This window comes from Hypanus sabinus, chromosome 13 (assembly GCF_030144855.1).
Source record: "Hypanus sabinus isolate sHypSab1 chromosome 13, sHypSab1.hap1, whole genome shotgun sequence".
In the NCBI taxonomy this organism is placed as follows: domain Eukaryota; kingdom Metazoa; phylum Chordata; class Chondrichthyes; order Myliobatiformes; family Dasyatidae; genus Hypanus; species Hypanus sabinus.
In genome coordinates this window covers 81,836,875-81,862,423 of record NC_082718.1, presented here as the reverse complement: position 1 = coordinate 81,862,423, position 25,549 = coordinate 81,836,875, and the positions used below count along the sequence as shown (strand labels likewise).

General features: G+C 42.3%; 1 protein-coding gene across 7 annotated transcripts in view; it reads right to left on the bottom strand.

Annotated features, from left to right (window-relative positions):
* Positions 1 to 25,549, bottom strand: part of ttc28 (tetratricopeptide repeat domain 28) — an 886,755-nt gene that overhangs the window by 589,716 nt on the left and 271,490 nt on the right. Inside the window, exon 1 of one of the 7 annotated variants that reach the window (XM_059988052.1) lies at positions 12,577 to 15,731. The exons of 4 other annotated variants lie outside the window; for them this stretch is intronic. Coding sequence is in view for 2 of the 3 variants with exons in the window: in XM_059988050.1 (XP_059844033.1) it covers positions 12,593 to 12,676 (84 nt within the window). In the remaining variant the exon portion in view is untranslated. Of the gene's footprint in view, positions 1 to 12,576; positions 15,732 to 25,549 lie in introns of those variants that run through there. 2 more of the 7 variants (XM_059988050.1, XM_059988051.1) reach the window with 2 other exon arrangements.

The window sequence follows — 25,549 nt, the reverse complement described above, 5'->3', positions numbered from 1 at the left end:
GGAGAAGGCAGGAGAATGGGGTTGTGAGGGAAAATAAATCAGCCATGATGGAATGGTGGGGCTGACTCAATGGGCTGAATGGCCTAATTATGCTCCTATATCTTATGGAGGCAAACTTTTTAAAATGTGTGCCCAAATTGGCAATAATCTTCAAAAACTTCTCTCACATGCAATGCAATTTTGAGCAGAGATTACCATAGATTAATGTATTAATAACAATAACTATGGATTTTTAAAGGAAAAAGAATGTTATTTTGTTTGCTTACATGTTTTTGTTGCTTTGCTATTAATAAAAGTACAACAGAGACAGACTGAAATAGTGAAGCATTTTGAACTTGCTCAGAAGTTATTAATATTAATCTTTTTAAAAGATAATTGAAAAATAACATCATTTATAAATAGCATTGCTATTGTCACTGTTTTCTATCCAAATACTGATGTGTACAGCAGGTCTGCAAGGATTTCAGAGCGTATCATCCAAAGTCACATGTACACACAACCATCTAGCTGGCATCAAGCAGGTGTGATACCTTTCCCATGCAAACATCTCACTGTTCCTGGGTTGTAAAAAAATCATTCACTGCTTCGTTTGTCAGTAAAAATAATCATTATGTATCTTTTTAATAAGAGTGAGGTTGGGTTTAAAGAATCGAGGGGCGGCACTCCATGCCATGAGCCAACAAAATCTTTGCATGTGCCATCTTGGGCATGCTCCCTGTCCCACATTTGTCATTTGGTTTCTTTACCCCCATCTCACCCTCTCATGCAACTGCTGGAAATGTAGTTGATCCACATTTGTCAATTTTTAGGATTCATCGCTACATCTATGACCAGCCTACTGAAGAAGATGGGGGTGAGGGGTTATTCACTCCAACAAGCAATCAAGTCCTTGTCAAATGTAGCAGAAGAAAGCAGTCATTGGATTTGGATTAAAAGGAAAGGCAACAACTGGGCTGCAAGATGAAGACAGAAGGGTATGGAACTGACAGGGGTGTATCTGGGATGCCAGGTAGCACTGTTGAGCCCTCTGGAGACATCGTGGGCTTAACAACGAAACGTCAAAGAAGGAGAGTGCCCACCCGATGAGGTAATTGCCCTCCTTGTCACCACTCCAAGCTCACTGTTAACATCAAGAGTGCGGACTTATCATAGGGATTGAAACATCAAGTCCTATTAGTTCTACTTTCCAAAACCTCCTTCAAACTACAATACAGTGGTTGCTGCTCATGACAGACCCTTCTGACTAACTGTCTGTCTTGCATATTTATGGGAAGAAGTGTGCGGAAGGCAGAGCTGTTTTCTAGCCAGCTTCATACTGTATGTCAGGGGTTCCCAACCTGGAGTCCACAAACCGCTCAGTTAATGGTAGGGGTTCATTGTATACAAAAGCTTGGGAACCTCTGCTGTCTGGCTTAGTGTTAATCAAAAATACGAGAAAATCTGCAGACGCTGGAAACCCAGAGTAAAACGCACACACAAAATGCTGGGGGAACTTAGCAAGCCAAATCTCATTGCCAGATCAACAGGTCTTACTGTTAAGCTGCACTATCACTTGCAGGCTTATTTTCTGAATAATGGATTGTGTACAGTTCTGGTCGCCAAATTATAGGAAAGATGTCAACAAAATAGAGAGAGCACAGAGGAGATTTACTAGAATGTTACCTGGCTTTCAGCACCTATGTTACAGAGAAAGGTTGAACAAATTAGGCCTTTATTCTTTGGATCATAGAAGGTTGAGGGGGGGAACTTGATAGAGGTATTTAAAATTATAAGGGGAATAGATAGAGTTGACATAGATAGGCTTTTTCCATTGAGAGTAGGGGAGATTCAAACAAGAGGGCATGAGTTGAGAGTTAAGGGGCAAAAGTTTAGGGGTAACATGAGGGGGAACTTCTTTACTCAGAGAGTGGTAGCTGTGTGGAACGAGCTTCCGGTAGAAGTAGTAGAGGTAGGTTCAATTTTGTCATTTAAAAAAAATTTGGATAGGTATATGGACAGGAAAGGAATGGAGGGTTATGGGTTGAGTGCAGGTAGGTGGGACTAGGTGAGAGTACGCATTCAGCATGGACTAGAAGGGCCGAGATGGCCTGTTTCCGTGCTGTAATTGTTATATGGTTATATTGATTACCAAAAACATTCACTCCTGAAAAGAAAGAAATTCTGCAGATGTTGAAAACCTGAAGCAAAAGCATAAAATAGTTGTACCTTACAGAAAACTAGAGGAAGAGGGAGAAGGCAAGGTAATGATGTAGACTGAATAGTTCTTATAAAAGATCATTGAGTTGAAATTTTGATTCTCTACTTGGAAAGAGTACACTGTACATTTGATATCCTGGTGGTGGTACTATGAAATACATAATATAGTCTGTAGAATTCCTGCACTTTGGCTTGCTCCAATTATGATTACTGAAGAGTGTATCAGCAGGTTGCCCGCCGTCTGCATAAGACATGCCACTGCAGAGGTGTCACAATGAAATACTCTGTCATTTGAATTAAAGAGGATTTTAAGTGTCAATTGGAGCAATTTTACATTAGAACCAACATTCATCCATAAATCCTGCATTAAATCTGTGATTGAAATAAATTTCCTGCATTTGAGAATAACCTTCCTTCACTTTCAGTCACCTTTGAGTGTAATGGATGCATATATATTGCTTATAACAATAGAACTGCACTGATCGAATATATGGCAATAATATAATCCTGTAACTGAAGTAATTTTATAGATAGCTATCTCCAGAAAAGTGTGGAGTTTGCTTTTTGGAACAGTAGGAGATGACCCTGACAATTGTTAAGTTATTGAATAAACCATGAGTGAGGTGGTCCGCAGAAAAACAGCATGTACCTGTTAGCACGAGCCATTGTCATGAGAAAATAGCTTCTTGGCTGTAAGTACAGCAATGGAAATGACCTCAAAATTTAATTATTAAAATAAAGCTGCTGTACAATTCTGGAAATATCTGATAGTTAAATGGCTTTACTATCAGTTTCTCACTTGTAATTGAAGTTTGGAGGCATTGAAATTAGCATGAGCAACACACATTAAATGCTGTAGCAACTTTGCAGGTCAGGCAGCATCCATGGAAATGGATAAACAGTTGATGTTTCAGGCTGAGACCCTTCTTTGGGTCACACATACAAAATGCTGGACCATTTTAGCCAGAGAGTAGTGGATCTGTGGAATGCTCTGCCACAGACTGCAGTGGAGGCCAAGTCTGTGCATATATTTAAAGCAGAAGTTGATAGTTCCCTGATCGGTCAGGGCATCAAGGGATATGGCGAGAAGGCAGGTGTTTGAAGTTGAGTGAGATCCAGGATCAACCATGATGGAATGGCGGAGCAGACTCAATGGACTGAATGGCCTAATTCTGCTCCTATGTCTTATGGTCTCATGCCTTGTTCTCATTGCTACCATCAAGAAGGAGGTACAGAAGTCTGAATGCTTCTTCACCCCTGCCATCCAGTTTCTGAACGGACATTAACACCACCTCACTTCTTTTTTTATTTCAGTTTTTACACTACTTATTTAATTTAACTATTTTACATTTATTTATTTACTTACTTACAGTATTTCATGTTTTTTCCCTCTATTATTAGGTATTGCATTGTACTGCTGCCGCAAAGTTCACAACGTATACTGGCGAATATTAAACCTGATTCTGATTTTGATTCTATGGAGATGAATAAACAGTTGAGCATTTTGAGACAAGATCTTATTGCAGATGCTTAAATTGTAATAATAGGTGGATTTTTTTATTTTTATATGGGAAAATTCTGTTTAATTCCCTTCTTGAAATGAAACAAACACCCATCAGGGCACTGCTCTTGGGAATAATATTATTAAATACTTTTGTTTGGGATTTGGGTATTAGAATTTGTTTTCTACTTGACTTATGAATTAACAGAAGTCTGACGTAGTTGTATGGAGTTAGAATTTGTACTAATTCCACTCAACACCGGGGAGGGTGAGAAGATGTGCTCAAAGTGTGAATTGAATCAGAGCTGTGGGATAAAATTATCTGACAAATGCAGCATCTGATAAGGTGGAAGGTGAAGCACTGAGTCGGAGAGAAAGTGATAATAGTTTTCATCCATTTGTTTTTATTTAATATCTGTATTAGGTGGCATAGTGGTGTACAGCTCCAAAGAGACAGGTTCAATCTTGACCCCTGGTGCTGTCTGTGCATAGTTTACACATTTTCCTGGTGACAGTGTGAAACTCTTTTCCAGCTGAGTATATATGCCCTTTGCTTTCTGTTGGTTTCCTCCCAGATCCCAACATGTACTCCTGCAGGGGTCCCCCACATTATTTTTATACCATGGGCCGGTACCAATGAGCAAGGGGTCCATGGACCCCAGGTTGGGAATCCCTGGACTAGTGAGTTAAATGGCTATAGTAAATTTCGTCTCAGTGTTGACAAGAGCATCAAAGGGGACTGACAAGCAACTGAGACGCAGGGTCATAGGGATAAGAGGAGGCAGAGAATGGGACTGATGGGATTGATCTCTTGGCTGCCAGTAAGGATGATGGGTTGAATGGCATCCTGTATTGTAGTTTATGGTTTACAAAGCAACATTCATTTGCCCATTAAGCTAGTGGCGCTTAGGGCAGCAATGAAGGTCATCCATCTCTGGTGGTGCTCTGGGCTTCCTCCATTATGTCGTTAGCTTCCTCTCAATTTTCACTACTGTCACTTGCCACACTGAGAGGAAATTTACTGTAGCCACTTAGCCCATTAGTCCAGAGGTTCCCAACCTTATTTTTATGCCATGGACCAATACCATTGAGCAATGGGTCCATGGGCCCCAGGAGAGTTGGAGACTCAGGAATATCATCGCACTCAGATGTAGAAAGATTGCTCATTGCTGTTTCCTTAACAATTTTGTTTTACCAGTCAGGGTTTTTAGCCCTGAGGTGAACCCTGAAACTGGAGGACCAGTGGACCACTCTTAGTCTGGCCTCTACTCTTTGACCTGTTTAGCATGGGTGACCCAACCAAGAGCCAAAGCACAGTGCCCTGATTCCAGCCAACATAGCTCTCTGGGTCACCAAGGCACTCAAGCCTGCAAACCACGACAAGGCTGTGGTCCTTACAAAGCAATTTACAGCTTCAGAGCTGCTAATATTATAACTAATTGTTTATATTGAGCAGCAGATAGAGCAATTACTGGGCATTCTATGCTCCCATTCATGTTCTATTCCAGCTGTATCAGCAGCCAGTTGGCTTTAGTATCACAGTTTTGGAAACAGGAGACATCTAAGAATGCAGGAAAGTACAGTCCAGGCAGGGGTTCCAAACCTTTTTTATGCCATGTACCCCTGCCATTAACCGTGAAGTCCGTGGACCCCAGGTTGGGAACCACTGAGTCCATGTAAAGTATCAGCCACAATTTCATGGAAGAGTGCAGCAAGCATGAGGGAGCATCCATTTCATCTGCTCAGAAACTGTCACCATTGTACCGGCCCAAACTGCCCTCCAATGCCTCAGAAGTTCTAATCACAGCAGACGCAAGGAAAATTTAAAGGGAGAAAAGATGACAGGTCTTAATTTGTTCCAGAAATTCCTCGACACAGCGAGTGATGATTTTCCTGGGATGTCCTGACAAGTAAAGGGAATTAGCTGTACAAGAGGAGACAGCACAATTCAGTCCTATGCATTTCACAGCAATCATCCCAAAAGAGCAGTTATAGTGGCAGATAGAACAGAGCAAGCATGGTACACTAATCCTACACCACTGAACAACTCAGATATGAGTGAATACGCAAGGGTTATTTCAATGCTTGGCTACCAGAACTGATATCCTCTAATCCTGACATGTTCGTCATTCAAACTATTTTGTGATTGGGAAATTGGATCTGGACCTGTCCGATGCTAGCTGATCAAATCACAAAATTCCAACTCTTTTTCAGATTCAGAATCAGGTTTAATATCACTGGCATATGTTATGAAATTTGTTGCCATGCTGTAGTAGTATAATAGAAAAAAAAACTATTAATTACTGCAATTAAATAAATAATGGTTAAATTATATAAGAAGTACAAAAATAGGAGACAATAAAGTATGAGGTAGTGTTCATAGGTTCAATTTCCATTCAGAAATCAGATGGCACAGAGAAGGAAGCTGTTCCTGAATCATTAAGTGTGTGCCTTTAGGCTTCTGTACCTCCTCCTGATGGTAGTGATGAGAACAAGCTATGTCTTGGATGATGGGGATCTTTAATGACGGATGCCACCTTTTTAAGGCATCAGTCCTTGAAGATGTCCTTTCATGTTTTTATGTTATAATTAATTATTTTAATGTTATTTATTTAAAGAATCACCTCCCTCTGCTGTTCCTTTCCTCCTTTTTCTTCCTTGGTCTTCTATCCTCTCCGATCAGATTCCTCCTCCTCCAACTCTTTATTTCTTTCACCAATCAACTTCCCAGCTCTTTACTTCACCCCTTTCCCCTCTCCCGGTTTCACCTATCACTTGCCACCTTGCACTTCTTCCTCCCCTCACACCAACTTCTTACTCTGACTTCTCCCCTTCCTTTCCAGTTCTGAAGAAGGGTCTTGGCCCAAGACATCAATTGTTAACTCTTTTCTACAGATGTTGTCTGGGCTGCTGAGTTCCTCCAGCATTTTGCATGTGTTGCTTTGGATTTCCAGCATCTGCAGATTTTCTCATGTTTCTGAACATAAGGATCTGTTTATTCTCTTTCCTGAGATGTCTTTGCACAAATCCATTCCTCCAAAAATAAAAGACACTGGAGATTCTGGAATCTGGATCAAAAATAACAGAAAAGTTAATGAATTCAGTTGGTCAGGCAACACCCTGACATCCTGATGCAGGGTCTCAATCCAAAATGTCAACTTCCACATTTTGCCTCCACAGATGCTGCTTGTGTGTGGCGGGATGGAGACACATCTTTACGAAGGAGGTGTAAGGGGCTCCTTCCATCTGCTAGCCTGCAGGTCACCCTTGGGTAAGGAGTAGCATCTGCTTAGCCTTCCAATCAGGGTCACATGAAGCCAAGGAAGCATGTTGTGGATGGTTGTATGAATAGCTGGTGCATATCACAAGCCCTGGTTATGCGACCACTGACGCCAGGCAGACGATCTCTTAAGAGTATTAATAATGGCTGGGGTCACTTGTCTTGTAAAGACACTGCCCAGAAGAAGGCAATGGCGAACCACTTCTGTAGAAAACGTTGCCAAGAACAATCATGGTCATGCAACCATGATCGCCCACATCATACAACACGGCACATAATGATGATGTCATACAACATGGAACATAATGATGATGATGAGATGCTGCTTGACCCACTGAGGTTCTTCTAGCTTTCTGTCTCTTTTTGGTTCTGATCCTCTAAACTTCACTTCCAACCTGGAGAGCAGGCTGCCATGAGCACTTGTAGATTACAAATATAGCTATGACAAGCTAATCAATAGTTAAAATTATTATTAAATTGTACTAAGAGATAAGAGTTCTTCGGACTCTGACATTACCATATTGGTGTTATATATTTTAACTGGCCACATCACTGTCTGGTCTGGTGGGGCTACTGCACAGGATCAAAATAATGCAGAGTTGTCAACTTTCTTCAAGCAGTTATGCCTCAAAAGGACCCCCATCACCCAGGTTATGCCTAGATATCATTGTTACCATTAGGAAGGAGCTACACAAGCATGAAGGCACACCTTCAACAATTCAGAAACTGATTTTTTGCCAACTGATTTCTCAATGGACATTGAACACATGAACACTACCTCACTACTTTTTTTCTATTCATTTCTGCCCCACTTATTTAATATATATATCATATATATATATCATTGTATTGCTGCCGCAAAGACAACAAATTTCAGGATCTATGCCAGTGATACTAAACCCAATTCTGATATATCACCATTGAATCACATCCATTTTACAACAACCAATTTAAAGGAAAAGCTATAGGGCCATGTAAATCATCAGTAATAAAATATTTACACATGTTAAATAATATGGAATTTTCCTGAGTTTTGACATAGGTAATATTTAATCATGAAGTGTGATTATTATGTAAATTACACTGAGTTAAATAATGACCACTGCATCACATCTGCATATTCAAGCATAAATGCAAAATTGAGTAAAAATACAGACACTTTTTTCTCTAAAATTTAAATAACTCAGTAACGGATGTAAGCTGGCAAGGGATTACCCCAGCTTTATGTCATCCAATTTCTTCACTTTGAATTCCTTTGTAATTATTTCAGAGTTAATGTTTATGAAAACCATTTGATTGAGTTAGTCTGTCACTCATTCTCGGGCATCTATTATTTATCATATCTGAACTATTAACAAGAAATTTACATTTTCACCCTACTATAAAGAACTTACATTATCCACACTCTGCCCAGCATTTGTCTGACATGATGCAATTAATTATTAAACAGCTCATACTTTACTCTAACTCAATGAGCTTAAAAGATGAAGAACTGTCTCATCTTCACCAAGCTTCCAAATACTGAATCATAGGTACAGAAAAGAAAGCAAGAAAATTCAACCATATCTTCCGATGATTTCTTAAGCAACACTGCAAAGGAAATCAATGGAATTATCACTGCAGCTCCTTGGAATTCCATAAGGAGAACCTCATTAATAGCTCCCTCAACTATGCAACTGTCTCTGACTTGTCGACTGATCTCACCATAAGTATTAATCTCCTGTAAAAGGTGCACAATAATTTCTTCCAAATAAGTTTTAGGCAATTTTATTTCATCTCTGTCACATTGTTCCCAGTCCTCTACCTTCACTCCACTCCTTGCCATCTGTCTTAAACTGAAGCAGGTTGATATAACTTGAAATTAGTTTCAGACCACTTAGAATCACCATCAATCAGAGTAATCACTGGACTCTATCTAACATCAGTTCATCCGTGACTAAAAACCTCACCATGCTTTTGTTACTCCTGAACTTGAATATTAAAATTCAACCTTGGCTCAGTTTCCTTTGTTCATCCAAAACTATGTTGCACATGTTTTAACTGGGGGGCAGAACTAGTTCATCCAACAATCCTATTTTTGTTGACCTACATTGTTAAGCCTGGACTCCATTTCAAAATGCACACCTTTGTTTTCAAATTTCTCTAAGGCCTTACTTCTCCCAAGCTCTGTAATTTTCTCTTGCCCTCTCAGTTATCAGTTGACCTCCAATTTTAGCTTTTTGATTATTCTCAGATTTAAATATATTACCATCAGCAGTTATGCCTTCAGCTGCCATGGGTTTAAGCTTTGATGTCTCTTCTTAAGCCTATTTGTTCCTTTAGCTCTCCTTTTAAAATGCTGCATGAAACTCATTCTTCTGAACCAAGCTTTTCACCATCTGTGATTACATCACTTGGTTCAACGTCAAACTTGTTTGATAGCACTCTTTATGAATCACACTGTATTTTTCTATGTTAATGCTGCAATAGAAATTGAAGTGATGATTGTCCAATGAGCACATTTATGTAATTATTGGCGTGGACTGTAGTTTATATTGGTCTCTTTCAGTTTTCTGTGTTTTTTTTCTTGTTGCGATCGGGTTGGGGCTTAGAGATTGATGTCCTTGTGGATGATACGTTAATTTTTGTGTGAGGGAAGGGTTGGGGATTTGGAATCTGATGTTCTTGTTGGTGTTTTTCCATGTGGGGGATTTGTTAGCTTCTTTGTGTGAGAAAGAGGGGGTTGGAGATTTGATGTTATTGTTGCTGGGTTTTTTTCCCTTATGGGTGATATGTTAGTTTATTGCAGGGGAAGATTTGGGGTTTGATGTTCGAGCTGCCATTTTCCGGGAGGGTGATCTGTTAGTTTTTGTATGGGGGGGGGGGGGTTGATACTTTTCTTTTAATGACCTCCAAGCTTCTGTTGCCTGTTGTAGCCCAATATAAGAAATAATAACACAAATTATGATGAAAGTTGGAGTTATTGTGTTGTCTTGGTAGTTCTCAATGCCAACTTTGACAACAAATTAAAAACTCATTCATCTCATTTACACATTTGGCAGAGCTTTGTGGGCCAAAGGGTCTGCATTGTGCTGTATGTTTTCTACGTTTCTACATATCACACATCCATATATTTAGGATTGTTAGGAGTTTAGAATTGTTGTATTTTAAAAGTGGCATATTGGTTGTGAAACGATTAAAAAAGATTCAAGTAAGAAATATCTTATTTTCCTGTAATCATAATGAAGATGGAAGTCAGTTGTCAAAAATGAAAAAAAAATAATTGCAGATACTTGAATTCTGAAATAGAAATGTGGACTGCTCAAAATATTCATCTAGTCAGCACTTCTGGAGAGAAAAGCAATGCTAACATTTTGGATTGATGATCTCTCCAGTTGGGTGTTGGTTTTGAAGATAATATAAGTCTAGTCTGCAGTCACCCTTGGGCAAGGTGTAGCACATGCTTAGTCCCCATCCCCAATCAGGGTCATGTAAAGCCACGAGAGTAGGAGATGGATGGTCATATGAGCAGTGAGTGCATATCACAAGCTCTGGTTTTGCGACCACTGACACCGAACAACCTCTGAAGAGTATTGATAATGGCTGGGGTCACCCATCTTGTAAAGTCACCACCCAGAAGTAAACTACTTCTGTAGAAAAATTTGCCAAGAGCAATCATGATCATGCAACAACCATGATCGACCATGTCATACGACATGGCTCATAATGAACGAACAAACGATGGAACCATTCCGATGAAAGGACATCAACCTCAAGCATTAACTCTGCTTCTCTTCATGATCACTGTCTGATGCATCGGGCTTTCACAGCATTCTCTACTTCTATTTATGGAACATTATCTACAAGTTCTATCACTTGACCCAGGGGTCAGTGATGGAACTTGTTTATAATATTAATTCAATAGAAGCATGCCAGATAATATTTTAAAACACAATAAAGGAATATGAACTGATAAATTTTGATAGAAAGAACAGGTAAACAAAATTAAAAATGCAGTTTCAAAGGAAATGTTAGTTTTGAGGGTATAAATGTGACTAGATCTCTGAAAGTGACAGGACATGTTATGAGAATATCTGTTGATATAAAAACAGAGTATAAAATCCAGGATGCTGAACTTTTTACTGGTTTAGCGACAGCTGAAGCCTTGCAATCAACTCTGATCTAAAAGAACGTGCAGAAGATATTTACTGATGGCTTCAAAGAGATCTCAGCTTAGACTGCACAGCATAGAACAGAGAATAGTACAGCACAGTACAGGCCCTTCTGCCCACAATGTTGTGCCGATACTTAAACCCTGCCTCCCATATAACCCCCCACCTTAAATTCCTCCATATACCTGCCCAATAGTCTCTTAAATTTCACTAGTGTATCTGCCTTCACCACTGATTCAGGCAGTGCATTCCACGCACCAACCACTCTCTGAGTAAAAAACCTTCCTCTAATATCCACTTTGAACTTCCCACCCCTTACCTTAAAGCCATGTCCTCTTGCATAGATGTGATTGTTCTCTTTGGAACAAGTTTAAGAGATTGAATAGACGTGAAAGTTTCATGGCAGTGTTCCATTATCAAAAAGTGATTGTTCTCAGTATTTAATGGCTAAAGGACCAAGTGGCACAGATCACGGTGAAAACATTATTTTTTTTTAAGCCAGGCCACTGTTTATGATTTGGACATCATTGCCTCAATGTGTGATGGTAACAGCCATCTCGATGAAGGAAAATAACTTGCAAGGCTCTTGGGAAAGAACTGAAGAATGCAACAAACTACATTACATTACATGGAGTTGGCATGGACCTGATAGACTGATTAGCCTCCTCTTAATGAAACAATGATGGCTTGCAGTAAAATTGAAATGACATTTTTAAAATAAATTTTCAAAGTGTATGATTAGGCATCTACATGGGGCATATTAGTTCTGACTTGAGTAGAAATATCTAGTGGCTACATGCCAATAGAACATTTTTGTGAAAATTAAATGAAATTGTTGGTATCATAATAACAACATGAATGACAAATAAAACCTCAAGTATACTTTTCACCATTACATTTATTACAAGCAGAAATTTAAGGTTCAGTTGAAAATTTTAGGTAAATGAAAAGATCGCAGTCTTGTATTGCATCAGATTCTGTTCAACTCCTCAGCACCCACCCCAAGTTCAATTAGCTCTCCAACACTTGGTACCTGATGAATCACCATCTTAAAATGTTAAATCTCTTCTATTTCTTTCTATCGTTACATGGCTTCAGCCTTCCATAGCTCGGTATCCTACAACCTCTTCAAGACCAAAAACTCCCCATTTCCATTCTGGCCAGCCTTTCACCCACCACTCCTTCCTAAACCAACTGACAGTCCCAGCGCCTCTAAGTACTGACAGTCCCAACGCCTCTAAGTACTGCCAGCCCCCTTTTTCTAAGTCACTTCTGGAGTCGACCTTTGGATCTACATCTGTTTTTCTCACATCCCGTGCAAAGTGCCTGGGACATTTCTTTCCTACATTCCAAGCACTTTATCAATGCAAGTTGCGGCTTTCTGACACAACGTGTTGCAACACTGAATTTATTAATAAATTAACCAGAGATTGCGTGTGCATTTTAACCTTTAAATTGCAGCACCTTTTCCGCAGGAAGGAAGGACGTCGTCAATCTTTTGGTTTGAAGGCAGTGAAGCCCATTCAGAACTCTCCATTCTTGGCTCATTTTTAACGTTGCGTCGTAAATTTAAGCTCGGCATCTCCTTGCTCCCAGGAGCCACTTTTCAATAACACGGTCTGAACCTGAATAGTTGAGCATCCAGCCATTTCCCGCTGAACAATTCCCCCCATAGTAAACATGCCAAACCTTTCTAAGCAGCTGAGCTTTATTAAATACGTCACACTACCCTTAACCCTTTGCAACACCTTCTCTAAACAAAAACAGCATTTTATGGGCAATACGCCAACAGTTACGATGCTTGAAAATTGTAAATTATTCCATGAATTTAGAAAGGAAAACTTTACTAGTGAGATATTTTAGTGTTGCGATGAATGGGGTAGAACCAGCAAATTATTGCTTATCTACTTGAATGCTTAGAGTACACAGAAAAGTACACTTCTTCTCTGATGTTGCAGTGTTCAGCAAGCTTGGCAGTTAGCTTGCAGACATTTCATCACCAGTCGAGGTGACATCCTCAGTGCACAGTAGTTGGTGTTTCTCCCTGGGAGTGCTCACGCTTATACAGCTCCCCCACCCCCCACCAATCGCTTGCCTCAGTCACAGGACAATTTACAATGACCAATTAATCGTCCAACCAGTACATCTTTGGACTGTGAGAGGTAACCCAGACATCACGGGGAGAACGTACAAACTCCTTACAGGCAGCGGGCAGAATCGTACCCAGGTCGCCTGCACAGTAAAGCTTTTGTGCGAACCGCTGAGGCAAGCAAACAAGGGGCTAAATACACGTGAGCACTCCCGGAGAGAAATGCCAACAACTGCGCACTGAGGTGATGAATCTTCTGCAACCTAACTGCCGAGTTCAATGAACATCACAACAAATGCCTCAACCCATGCTACCAATATTCACCACCATCCTAAACACTTCCTCTCTCTATCCATTTCCATTAATATTTTTAAAATATGCTATAGACATACAGCACGGAATAGGCCTTTCTGGAAGTAATCCCAGTCTAGTCAAAGGACAATTTACAATGACCGATTAACCTCCCAACAGCTAGGTCTTTGGACTGTGGGAGGAAACTGGAGCACCCAGAGGAAACCCACACGGTCACGGGGAGAATGCATAGACTCCTTATGTGCAGCAGCGGGAATTGAATCCAGTTTGCTGGTACTGTAAAAGCATTGTGCTAACCACGACACTACCATGCTGTAATAGGAAATAGAAATTTTATGTGGTGGCACACACATTACTCATTGCTTTTGACAAATGGTACACTCTACTAAACCATGGCTCAATAAATAAACACACCAAAAAAAAGAGAATTAAGACTTTCCAACCAAACCAGGAAATAATGGGTGTTTTCCAGTACCATTTTACTAATGTGCAATCACAATGTGCTTTTTTTTCGCAATTAAACCTCCCCAACTGAACACAAACACAAACTGTGCTCATAATGAAATAAATACTGTGGATTACCTAACATCTGTTTAACAATAGTTGGCAATTTTTGCTAGATTTCCAGCCCACAACAACATCCAGAGCAAATTACTGCTAAAATTTAATCACACAATGAATAAGGAGGGACATGTGACATTTCTTAGCGCGCCCCACCTTTCAGTGACCTGCATCAGTGTTATTAAATATTTAAAGCACATCGTTAAAATCTAGTTTTTTTTAAATATAAAAATGTACTTTTGCTAACCCTAGCTTAAAAAATGTCATTACGCCCCCCAGTGGGACCCGCACATTACTCTCTATACGGTACAGTGTATAATTTCTAAAGCAGTTGCCTGGTGCGAGATATTCCTGCATCCAATAGAGAATGCCGATTTTATGTTACTTCATTTAAAAATAAAGGTTTCCTATGAAACTGTCACATGCAACTATTTCATCTGCACAATCTGCTTGCATATAGCATCTACTTACAAAATCCAAAACTGAGAAGTGCTACGGTGCATAAAATGTTTGAAATTTTGAATAGACAACTGTATGAGAAAAATTCTACTCGGAGTTCAGCAAGACTCGACACATTTCCAGCAACCCTCAAAACAACTCAAGAATGCAGCATTCAATGCATTTACCCACCTATATGTGACCTTAATCAAATTCACAAGCACATTTATCCACGTGCAAAATGACATCCAGAATCATATACATAAATCATATCCTACAACAATTAATTATTAGTCCAGTACCATCAACTGGCTGTGTGCTGTAGACTTGCAAATATTGATTTTGCACACATTCAATGTGTGAACAGGACTGTACAGTGAACACAATTAAACTGAGCCAATGCTATTGGGTTGCTTCATATCTGGTTATTTTCGCAAAGAATCGCAAAATAATTAAAGGGGGGGCAAAAGTTTTCCGCAGCATTAGATCAGAAACGTGTAAATCGTTAACAGTGGTGTGTAATCATCAAATGCAAAAAGCAAGCACGATCCAAACAGCATCTTTGCTTTGGGACGAGTGACAGTCACTGTCACACGTCTCAGCAACTGGATTTGGGTAGGATTTCTCCCTCTCTCTCTCGAAGTCCCTCTCACCTTCTTCCGGGGCTGCCATTTCATCATATTTGTAAAGCAGAAGTGTAGAGAGCATCAAGAGGTTGACTGGGAACCTGGTGTAGATTTACAGCAGTAAGGGCACATACTGCCGGGCTGCCTCTCGCCTTCTCTCAGAACAGCTGCATAATTCGGGAGCAAGAGGAAAAAGATCCCGAAAGCAGTAACATCCCGGGGAAAGAACCAGAAGAGAAGAAGAAGAAAAAAAAAGTGCTTCAGCAGTTCCTCGTCCTCAGAGCAGAGTAGGGCCAAGGGTGACACATAATTCTGGCTGCACCTCACAACATCTGCATCTGGCCCCTTTCCCCCTCTCGTTTGCTCCTTTATCAGTGTTCTGTAGATGACAGAGCTGTTGGGAAGCGGAGATGTTCCTGTGCCGTCGCTCCAGCAGCCCAGCTCCGTTGTGCTGGCGCTGAGCGGACTGCAGGCAGAGGGATTTTCTGGGGAAGCGCAGCCTCCACTGGCGGCTCGAGGGCGTGCAGCTGCCGGCGCGGGGACACGCGCGCCCCCCGCCGCCCGCCAGGCGCGCCCCCGCGTCCGCGCCGCAGCCCCTTCGCGCTTCGCCGGCGCGCGGACTGGACGGCGGGTGGGGGGCAAGGGGGAGAAATGGGGGGATGCAAGGAGATAGGGAAATGAGGAAATGGAGATAGGGGAGTGGCTGGTGAGGGGAGGAGAGGGAGATGGTGGGAGGGGAGGGGAGGGGGAGATGGTGGGAGTGAAGGGGAGGGGAAGGGAGAGGATGGAGGGAAAGGGACGGGGCAGGGTTGGAGGGGATGAAGGGAGGGGAGGGGTGGAGGAAGAGGGGATGGGGTGCAGATGGGAGGGTAAAGGGAGAGGAGGGGAGTGGCTTGTCGAGGGAGGAAAAGGGAAGTGGGTCAAGTGGGAGATGGAAGCGGAGGAGGGAGTAGAGCGGAGAGGGAGAGTGGGGGAGAGGGGAGGTAGTGGGATAGGGTGGAGTGGGGAAGGGGGATAGTGGGTGTGAGGAGGGAAAGAGCAGTGTGGTGGGAAGGGGTGGGGGAAAGGAGGAGGGAGAGGACGGGGCTGAGGAGGCAAGGTTAATGGGGATGGGGAGGGGTAGTGATTAGGAGGGGGGTAGAGATAGAGAGGGAGTTAAGGAGAAGGGGAGTAGTAACGGGGAGAGGGATAGAGAGGGGATTAGTGACAGGGAGGGCGGGTTAGTGACGGAGAGTGGGGTTAGTGACGGGGTGGGGGGTTAGTGACAGGGAGAGGGGGTTAGTGACGGGGAGGGGGGTTAGTGACGGAGAGGGGGGTTAGTAACAGGGGGGCAGTGATGGGGAGAGGGGGCAGTGACAGAGAGGGGGGAAGTGACAGGGAGAGGGTGGGCAATGACGGGGAGAGCAGGGGAGTGATGGAGAGGGGGGTTAGTGACGGGGAGAGGGGGCAGTGATGGAGAAGGGGGTTAGTAACGGGGAGAGGGGGGTTAGTGACGGAGAGGGGGGCAGTGACAGAGAGAGGGAAGTGACAGGACAGGAGGGTAGTGACAGGGAGAGGGTGGGCAATGACGGGGAGTGATGGGGAGAGGGGATAGTGATGGAGAGAGGGGTCAGTGAAGAAGAAGGGGGCAGTGACAGGGAGAGGGGGGTTAGTAATGGGGAGGAGGGGGTTAGTGACGGGGAGAGGGGTTAGTGACGAAGAAGGGGGCAGTGACGGGGAGAGGTGGCAGTGACGGAGAGAGGGGGTTAGTGACGGTGAGAGGGGGCAGTGACGGTGAGAGGGGGCAGTGACGGTGAGAGGGGGCAGTGACGGGGAGAGGAGGCAGTGATGGAGAGAGGGGGGGAAGTGACAGGGACAGGAGGGGTTAGTGATGGGGAGAGGAGTTAGTGACGGGGAGAGGGGGATTAGTGACGGGGAGAGAGTGGTTAGTGACGGAGAGAGGGGTTAGTGACGGAGAGAGGGGTTAGTGACGGGTAGAGGGTGGTTAGTGTCGGAGAGGGGGGCAGTGACGGGGAGAGGGGGGTTAGTGGGGAGAGGGGGATTAGGGACAGGGAGAGGGTGGGCAATGACGGGGAGAGGGGGCAGTGACAGAGAGAGGGGGAAGTGACGGGGACAGGAGGGTTGTGACTGGGAGAGGGGGCAATGACGGGGAGAGCAGGGAGTGACGAGGAGAGGGAGTAGTAATGGGGAGGGGGTAGAGGGGTAGTGACGTGGGAAGAGGGGCAGTGATGGGAGGAGGAGGGGTAGTGATGGGGTGGGGAGAGGAAGGGTAGTGACGGGGAGAAGAGGTAGGGACAGGGAGGGGAAGGGTAGTGATGAGTTGGGGGGCGTAGTGTTGGGGAAGAGGTAGTGATGAGGTGGGGAGGGTAGTGACAGGGTGGGGGTGGGTTGTGATGGGGATGGGAGGCGTAGTGTTGGGGGAGAGGAGGCATAGTGACAGGAGAAGTACTGATGGGGAGGGGAGGGGTAGTGATGAGAGGAGGAAGGATATTGATAGTGAGAAGGGGTGACAGGGAGAAGAGAGGTAGTGATGGGGTGGAGAGGGGTATTGACAGGGAGAGGGGGGCAGTGATGAGGCAGATTGATTGGCAGGGGGAGAAGTAAGTGGCTTGGCCAAGTTTTATTGGGGCAGATAACCTATTATGTTGAAGAAGTAAGTGCATCTGGAAAAGGAAATGATTGAGACTGAGATGCTTACAACAGATAAACTATGGAATTGACAAGGCAAATGGATTTCTAAAAGTCGACAAAATCACTCTGGTCAAGATTTGCCAGAAACATGATGTGTCAAATGCCACCTTCTGGTCTCTTTCTGCAGTACAGGAATTGGCCAGTCAGTCCTTCCAGCCCAATACAATCCATGCCATCGCCTCTTCCTTCAGCTCTCTCTTTCTCTCTTGCCTTCCTCGGATCATACTTTTATGAGTCTCTGAGTACAGATGTTTCTCTTGAATTCACGACTGGATTTCTTGGCAAGTATTTAATAGTTGGAGCCCCAAGCATGAGAAATTTGTGTGATGTGCTCTGTAGGGCTTTGGTATTAAGAATATCATATTCTCTTTTCCTTCTCGTCCATGACCATCCAGTACACATTCGAATGGATGCGGAGCTCCATGCCAAAGTCAACTTTTTCACTTAAGCAAACAAGGCAGTGGGTCTTATAAAGACAAAAATCTGCTACCCAGCTGTCTTCCTGTACAGCACCTCTCTCTGACAGTAAAGGCTCATGGTGAGACACTGGAAACAGGAATCGCTTCTCACATCTCAAATGCCACCTCTTGGTGAAGGCAGACGTTGATGGTGAAATTTAGTTTCTCAAGATAAAGAAAGATTGGCCTTATTTGTCTTCGGAACATCAAAACATTGAAAGAACAGTGAAACTTGGTGTTTATGTCAATGATACATAAGGTCCAAGATGTGCCAGCATTAGTCTGCAAGTGTTGCCATGCCTCTGACACCAACATAGCATACCCACAACCTATTAATGCTAACCCATTATCTTTGGAATGTGGGAGGGAACTGGAATACCCGGAGAAATCCCACCCAATCACAGGGAGAGCAAACAATCTCCTTACAGACAGCAGAGGGAATTAAACTCCAATGTTGCTGTGCCAGAGCCAATGCTGGATTCACCTTCAATCCAGCAGCATGTAAACTGAGGAAAAAGGTCAAGACTTCACAAGGGAAAGATCTGGTGGTCTCTCTGGCAGCAGTGATCTTTGCCTTTTCCTATCCTTTTGAGATTTGGACACAGAAGACAACTCAAGGCACTTGGAAGATACCATCAATGTACCCTCTGCAAAATCATCTAAATCCACTGTCCTCTTCCAGGCTAATATCCCCAATGAAGCCATGTTATTCAAATCCCCAACTCTAGATTCCTGAAATACAGATTCTATGCTATGTGAGAGGAAGAGATTACCAAGTAGAGAGAGGAAAGATGCATGCATATTTTCAAAGACTCCTTAAAAAAAATACAGAATTACTTCTGAATCCTGGAAGATCTAGGCTCATGACTGCTTATAATGGAAATGAGGTATTTGTCCTGGTCCAGCCACGTAGACCAGAAAGCATACTAGGACCTCAATTTCCTCAGGAAGCTGAAGAAAATCAGCATATCCCAGATGACTCTTACCAATCTCTAATGATGCAACACAGAAAGCACACTAACCGCATCACAGCAAGGAACTGCAGAGAGTTGTGAATGCAACCCAGTCATCCCTGCATATACTTCCCATTGCTCAGCAAAGCTCCCTGCTTTTCTCCTCCTCTCTCTCACAGGCACAAGATCGATTGATTTACTGAGGTACAGCACAAAATAGATGCTTCTGGCCCTTTCAGCTGCATCGCCAAGCAATCCCCCAGTTTAATCCTAACCCAATCATGGGACAATTTACAAGGACCATTTAACCTACCTACTGGTACATCTTTAGACTGTGGGAGGAAGCCAGAGCACCCGGAAGAAACCCGTGGGGAGAACGTACAAACTCCTTACAAGCAGCAGTGGGAATTGAACTGGGCCACCTGCACTATGCTACCATGCTGCCCCAAAATACTAAAGCACAACTGCTATCTCACTGTGATCAGACTTTTGAACACTTTCAAGCAGATAATGATTTTTTGATCTCCCAACCTACCTCATTGTGATGCTTGCACTTTGTTTAGCTGCTCTATATTTTCTCTGTGGCTGCAACAATCAATTTCTCACACCTCCAGTAATTGACCTCACCCCCCCCCACCATTCTTTCACCTTTCCCTGTCTCACCTCTACTTACCTGCCCATTACCTCCCTCTTGTGCTCCTCCCCTTCCCTTTCTTCCATGCTCTTCCATCCTCTCCTATCAGATTCCCTCTTCTCCAGCTCTTTATTTCTTTTACCAATCAACTTCCCAGCTCTTTACTTCACTTCCTCCCCATCTCCCGGTTTCACCTATCACCCACCACCTCATACCTCTTCCTCCACTCCCCACCACCAACCTTCTTCGTCTGACTTCTTCCACCTTCCTTACCAGTCCTGATAAGTCCTTCTCAGCCCAAAGCATCAACTGTTTATTCCCATCCACAGATGCTGCCTGACCTGCTAAGCTCCTCCAGCACATTGTGTTTCTCTGGATTTCCAGCATCCGTGGTATCCCTTGACTCTATTTTGCATTCTGCTTTTCTTTTTATTACCTCAACGCAAATAAAAGCATTTCTTTATCATGGTAGAAGTGACAATAATAAATTAATATCATTGTTGTATTCAATATCCAACTAACCAGCACATAAGCAACAAATCGTGGTAGGAGCAAGCATCTAAATACTGTTCAGATGATAAATATTTGGCTGAATGCATAGAAAGCAGAGAAAGATATATAAATCAACCCACGCAAAATGCTGGAGGAACTGAGCAGGTCAGCCAACATCTACAGAAATGAATAAACAGTTGACTTTCTGGGCCTAGACCCTTCTTTGGGACTGGGAAGGAAGGAGAAAGATGCCGGAATAAAAAGGTGGGGAGGGGGAGGGGAAGGAGGCTAGCTGGAGGGTGACAGGTGAAGCCAGGGGCATGGGAAAGGTAAAGGGCGGAAGAAGAAAAAACCTGATTCAAGAGGAGAGTGGACCATAGGAGAAAGGGAAAGATGACGGTTTGCAAGGGGAAGTGATAGATGAAATATGCTAAGAGGCCACAGTGGGAAATTGATGAAGAGAGGAGACGGAGGAATTTATTTTTTCCGGAAGGAAAAATCAATATTCATGACATCAAGTTGGAGGCTACCTAGAAGGAATATAACGTGTTGTTCCTCCACCTTGAGAGTGGCCTCATCTTGGCACAAGAAGTGGCCATGGACCAACATGTTGGAATGGGGATATGTAAATACCATTAATTCACTACGTGAGAAGAACAATATGTAGAACTTAAACACTGGCAAAAGCATGTTGTTCCAAACTACTTTTTTCAGTGAAATAAATTAAATACAATTCCTGAAGTGAGTCAAATAAAATACTAAAATTACTTTTTAAATATAATTAATTTTAAGTTAAATACATCCTTTCAGTATGGTCTTTGTTAAATTGACAATAATCCACACAGCTGTGGTCTTGATCCATTGTGCAAGCTTAGTGGTGTACAGAAGATAATTATTCCCGATTATTCTCTGACAATGAATTTGTGATATTTGTACTTCCAATCCATGCAGAATTTTAAACAAACATCCTGATTACAACCCACTCCACTGACATAATTTTGATCTCAATAGCAATTCAAGTGCTGGTATGATTATCGAGTGAACTCAAAATTAAACCTGTTTGAATGCAATGTCAAAGACAACCACTGTTTTAGCAACAAAAAAAATGGCAAACTCTTTTTTTTCTTGATCTTTGTCACAGAAGTGATTTTAGAATATATTTACTCTTACCAACCAAACTTATCTATTTATTGAGTCACAGAATGGAATAGGCCCTACTGGCCCTTCGAGCTGTGCTGCCCAACAATCCCAGATTTAATTCTAGGCTAATCACAGGACAATTTACAATGACCAATAACCTATCAATCAATAGGTCTTTGGATGGTGGGAAGAAACCGAATCACCCAGAGAAAAACTACCTTGGAGAGTTTAATAGAAAAAAATGTCAGATTATCACAAGCGACTCAGTAAATGGTATTCTGACCAAACACCAGGAAATCTGCAGATGCTGGAAATTCAAGCAACGCAAACAAAATGCAGGTGGAACGCAAAAGGTCAGGCAGCATCTATAGAGAGAAGTGCTGTTGACGTTTCGGGCCGAGGTATTCTGACCAAGCTGCTTCAATGTTGAGGGTTTAACAATGCTGAGTGCACACCATCAATAATGAACATAATCGGACATAGTGATACAATAACCTCAATTTTGATTCATCAGCAGAAGAAAATACAAATGTTTGTATATTGGACTGTTGCACAGCAGCTTTTAGAGTGGTAAAGAGTGACTTGCATCCCAGAAAAGGATATCAGTGTCACTATGTTCCGTCCTGATGAAAGTTCTCGGCTCGAAATGCCAACTGTTTATTCCCATCCATAGATATAAGCCTGTTGAGCTCCTTCAAAACATTTTGTGTGTTGCTGTAGATTTCCAGCATCTTTATTCCCTCTTGCCTCTCGCTTTATTCCATGTGGCTCATAATGCCCCAAGGTTTTGCCAGAATTAACAACTAAGAGATATTTATTTGCTCTGCAAAATAATGGTAGTCACCCATTACTCCAAAAAGCAAATAGAAAATGTTAACAAATTTCTACTCAAAACTAAACCTTTTGGTTTAAGACTTTGGTGTCACCAACGAGTAGACTTTCCTTTGTAATGTCATATCCAGATGGCATAAACTTTCAAACCCAAAGCCACATTTGATCTAGCACTGATCTCACCATTGTTCAAGAAGGCCACTACTCACTACCGTCATCTCTGGACATCTAAAGAAGGCTTCACTACATCATCTGATTTTAAAAAAATGAAACCTTCCCAACATGCCAGAACTTTAATTATAAGGATGCTTTGAAACATATAGGTATTCTGCCAAGAAGATGAATGAGGACATATTATACAAGCCATTACACTTCTCCTGCCAGGCAACTCCTCGGGGGCACGTGGTTTTCAGTCCAATGTCCATGACGCCCAAGGGGCTGGTGAGATGATCCTTGATGATCAAGAAGTTATTCAATTTAGATACATTATGCATCATGTTCACTGTCATAGCAATTTTATATGTTGTCTGCATTTCTTGATTTATTACTATTAATGTTGCTTTATATTAACAGAATGCATTATTTCCCTTTGGCTAACTGATTGCAGGAAGCTGGGATAGAGGATCTCCAAACTCATTATATTTTATGTATTTGTTGCTGAATATATTAACTTGAAGACATGCTATTTGTTACCTTGAATAGTAATAAAAATTGTTTCTGTTAATATTGCATGCTTCGGCATTGCACTGCTAGCAGAAGAATTCAGGAAAGAGAAGCCTGAGAATTGGTTACTGTTTTTTGAGTCTCTGGAGAAAACTTCGATTACTGATTTTAGTGTCTCTGGACAAAATTTTTAAATGACATTTGACTCAATGACCATAACCAGTGTGTCAAGCAAAATTAGGATTCAGTACCATCTCTAGTGCAGTTGCTTTCTTTTACGAAGAAACAAACCCATTTTTATTAAATTGTGACTCATAAATATGTAAACGCAATACAGGATTCTGTTTAGCAATACTGCGCGTACAACTTACATTGACATTTAAAAGCAATGTGTATATGTAAGATAATGTCAAACAGATGGACGTATAAAAATCAAAACTGATCCAAAAAAAAGGAACACTCCCAAATAAATCCAAGTTGAACATCATCTTTTCACTTAATGTTTTGTCAAATATGTTATGAGGGATGTAGTGCTGGAAAACAGAAATGCAAGGATGTAAAGGGTTCAAATAATGCCCTCTACTTGCTAGCGTACGGGGTGGGGGGGGGGGGGGTGACTGATAAGTTTGTGGCCTACGGTAGAAGCAGTCATTTTAGAAAATCCAGCACATTTATTTTTCAACCTAGTTCCCTCCTACATTTACACACTTAGTCCAGCGGCCATGGAGCATATGGCTTTTGGACCTCCAGAAAGTGTCCACAGCAGGGGTGATTGATAAATTTGTGGCCTAAGGTGGAAGGAGATGAGTTATACAGCTCTCGTTACATGCACATGCAGTTCAACTCTGAGTGATTATGCAGAAAGTTTGAAGTTAATAACTCATCGGGGTGATTGATAAGTTCATGGTCTAAGCTAGAAGGAGATGAGTTATTAACTTCAAACTTTCTGCATAATCACTCAAAGAGTTGACCTGCATGTTCATGTAACAAGAACTGTATAAATCATCTCCTTCCACCTTAGGCCACAAACTTATCAATCACCCCTGCTGTGGACACTTTCTGGACGTCCAAGATCCATATGCTCCATGACCGCTGGACTATGTGTAAATGTAGAAGGGGACTATGTTGAAAAGTAAATGTGCTAGGTTTTCTAAAATTGACTCCTTCTACCTTAGGTCACAAACTTATCAATCATCCCTCATATGCGTTTCGCAGTTATTCATCCCTCCTCGTCAGCTATCCTCCATCAATTGGTCTTACTGCTCCAATGCTGTCCACTCCGCTTGCTGCCACACGCCCATAATGAAATTTGTTGTCACTTTGCCAACAATCATTGGCACCATTTTTGCCTTTTCCTCCACAGCCTCTTAATTGCAACTACTTCTCATAAGGATGAAGATTTCCACACCTCCAAGGCTTAGAAAATTGTATGTATCAAGAAAGGATTTTGTGGAGATACTGACACACCTTAATTCATTCATTGAGATACAGTATGGAATTGTCTACTCCGGCCCTTCAAACCACACCATCCAGCAACTCCCCCTAGTTAATCCTAGCCTAATCACGGGTCAAGTTACAATGAGCAATTAACCTACTAACCGGTACGTCTTTGGACACTGGGAGGAAACCCACACAGTCAAGGGGAGAATGTACAAACTCCTTACAGGGAGTGGTGGGAATTGAATCCAGGTCACTGGTTCTGCAAAGCAATGTGCTATCTACAATGTGTACACTACCATGGTAGCGTAGTGGTTAGCACAAATCCTTGCATCTAATGCAATCTATCACAGGATGTTATGGGAAGCAAGGGAAGGGATTGCTGGGGGTTCTGAAAGAGATTTTTGAGTCATCTTCAGTTGCAAGACTGAAGTTCCCATATACAAGAAGGGCAGTAGTGATAAACTAGGAGACTACAGTCCCAGTCAGTAATTGGGAAACTAGTGGAAAACATTAGAGACATCCAGTCCATGCCAATCCATTTAAACAGCCTATTCCCACTGGGACCATAGCCCTCCATCCCTCTACCAACTATGTACCTATCCAAATTTCTCTCAAATGTTGAAATCAAGTTTGCATGCATCACTTGTGCTGGCAGCTCGTTCCACACTCTCACGACCCTGAGTGAAGAAGCTCCCTCTCATGTTCCCCTTAAACTTTTCACCTTTCACCCTTAACCCAAGACCTCTGGTTGTCGTCCCACTCAACCTCTGTGGAAAAAGCCTGCTTATGTCCATTTGTATGCCTCAATCAAATCTCCCCTCAATCTTCTATGCTCCGAGGAATAATGCCTTAACCTATTTGAAGTTCATGGAAAGGAAAACATCACTTGGAAATTTAGAGACTGATTAGCATGCAAAAGGCATGTTCCTGTGTTGGACAACTCTGTGTAGCAGTTTGTAAAGTTCATGATAAAAGACTCCTTCTACATCGACTTAAATCATCCAGGGCAGAAACAACCATTTCCCTTACTTCATGCCCAGGACGATGAAGAAAGCCACAATAAACAGCAATATAATCTCACGTAGAAAGCATG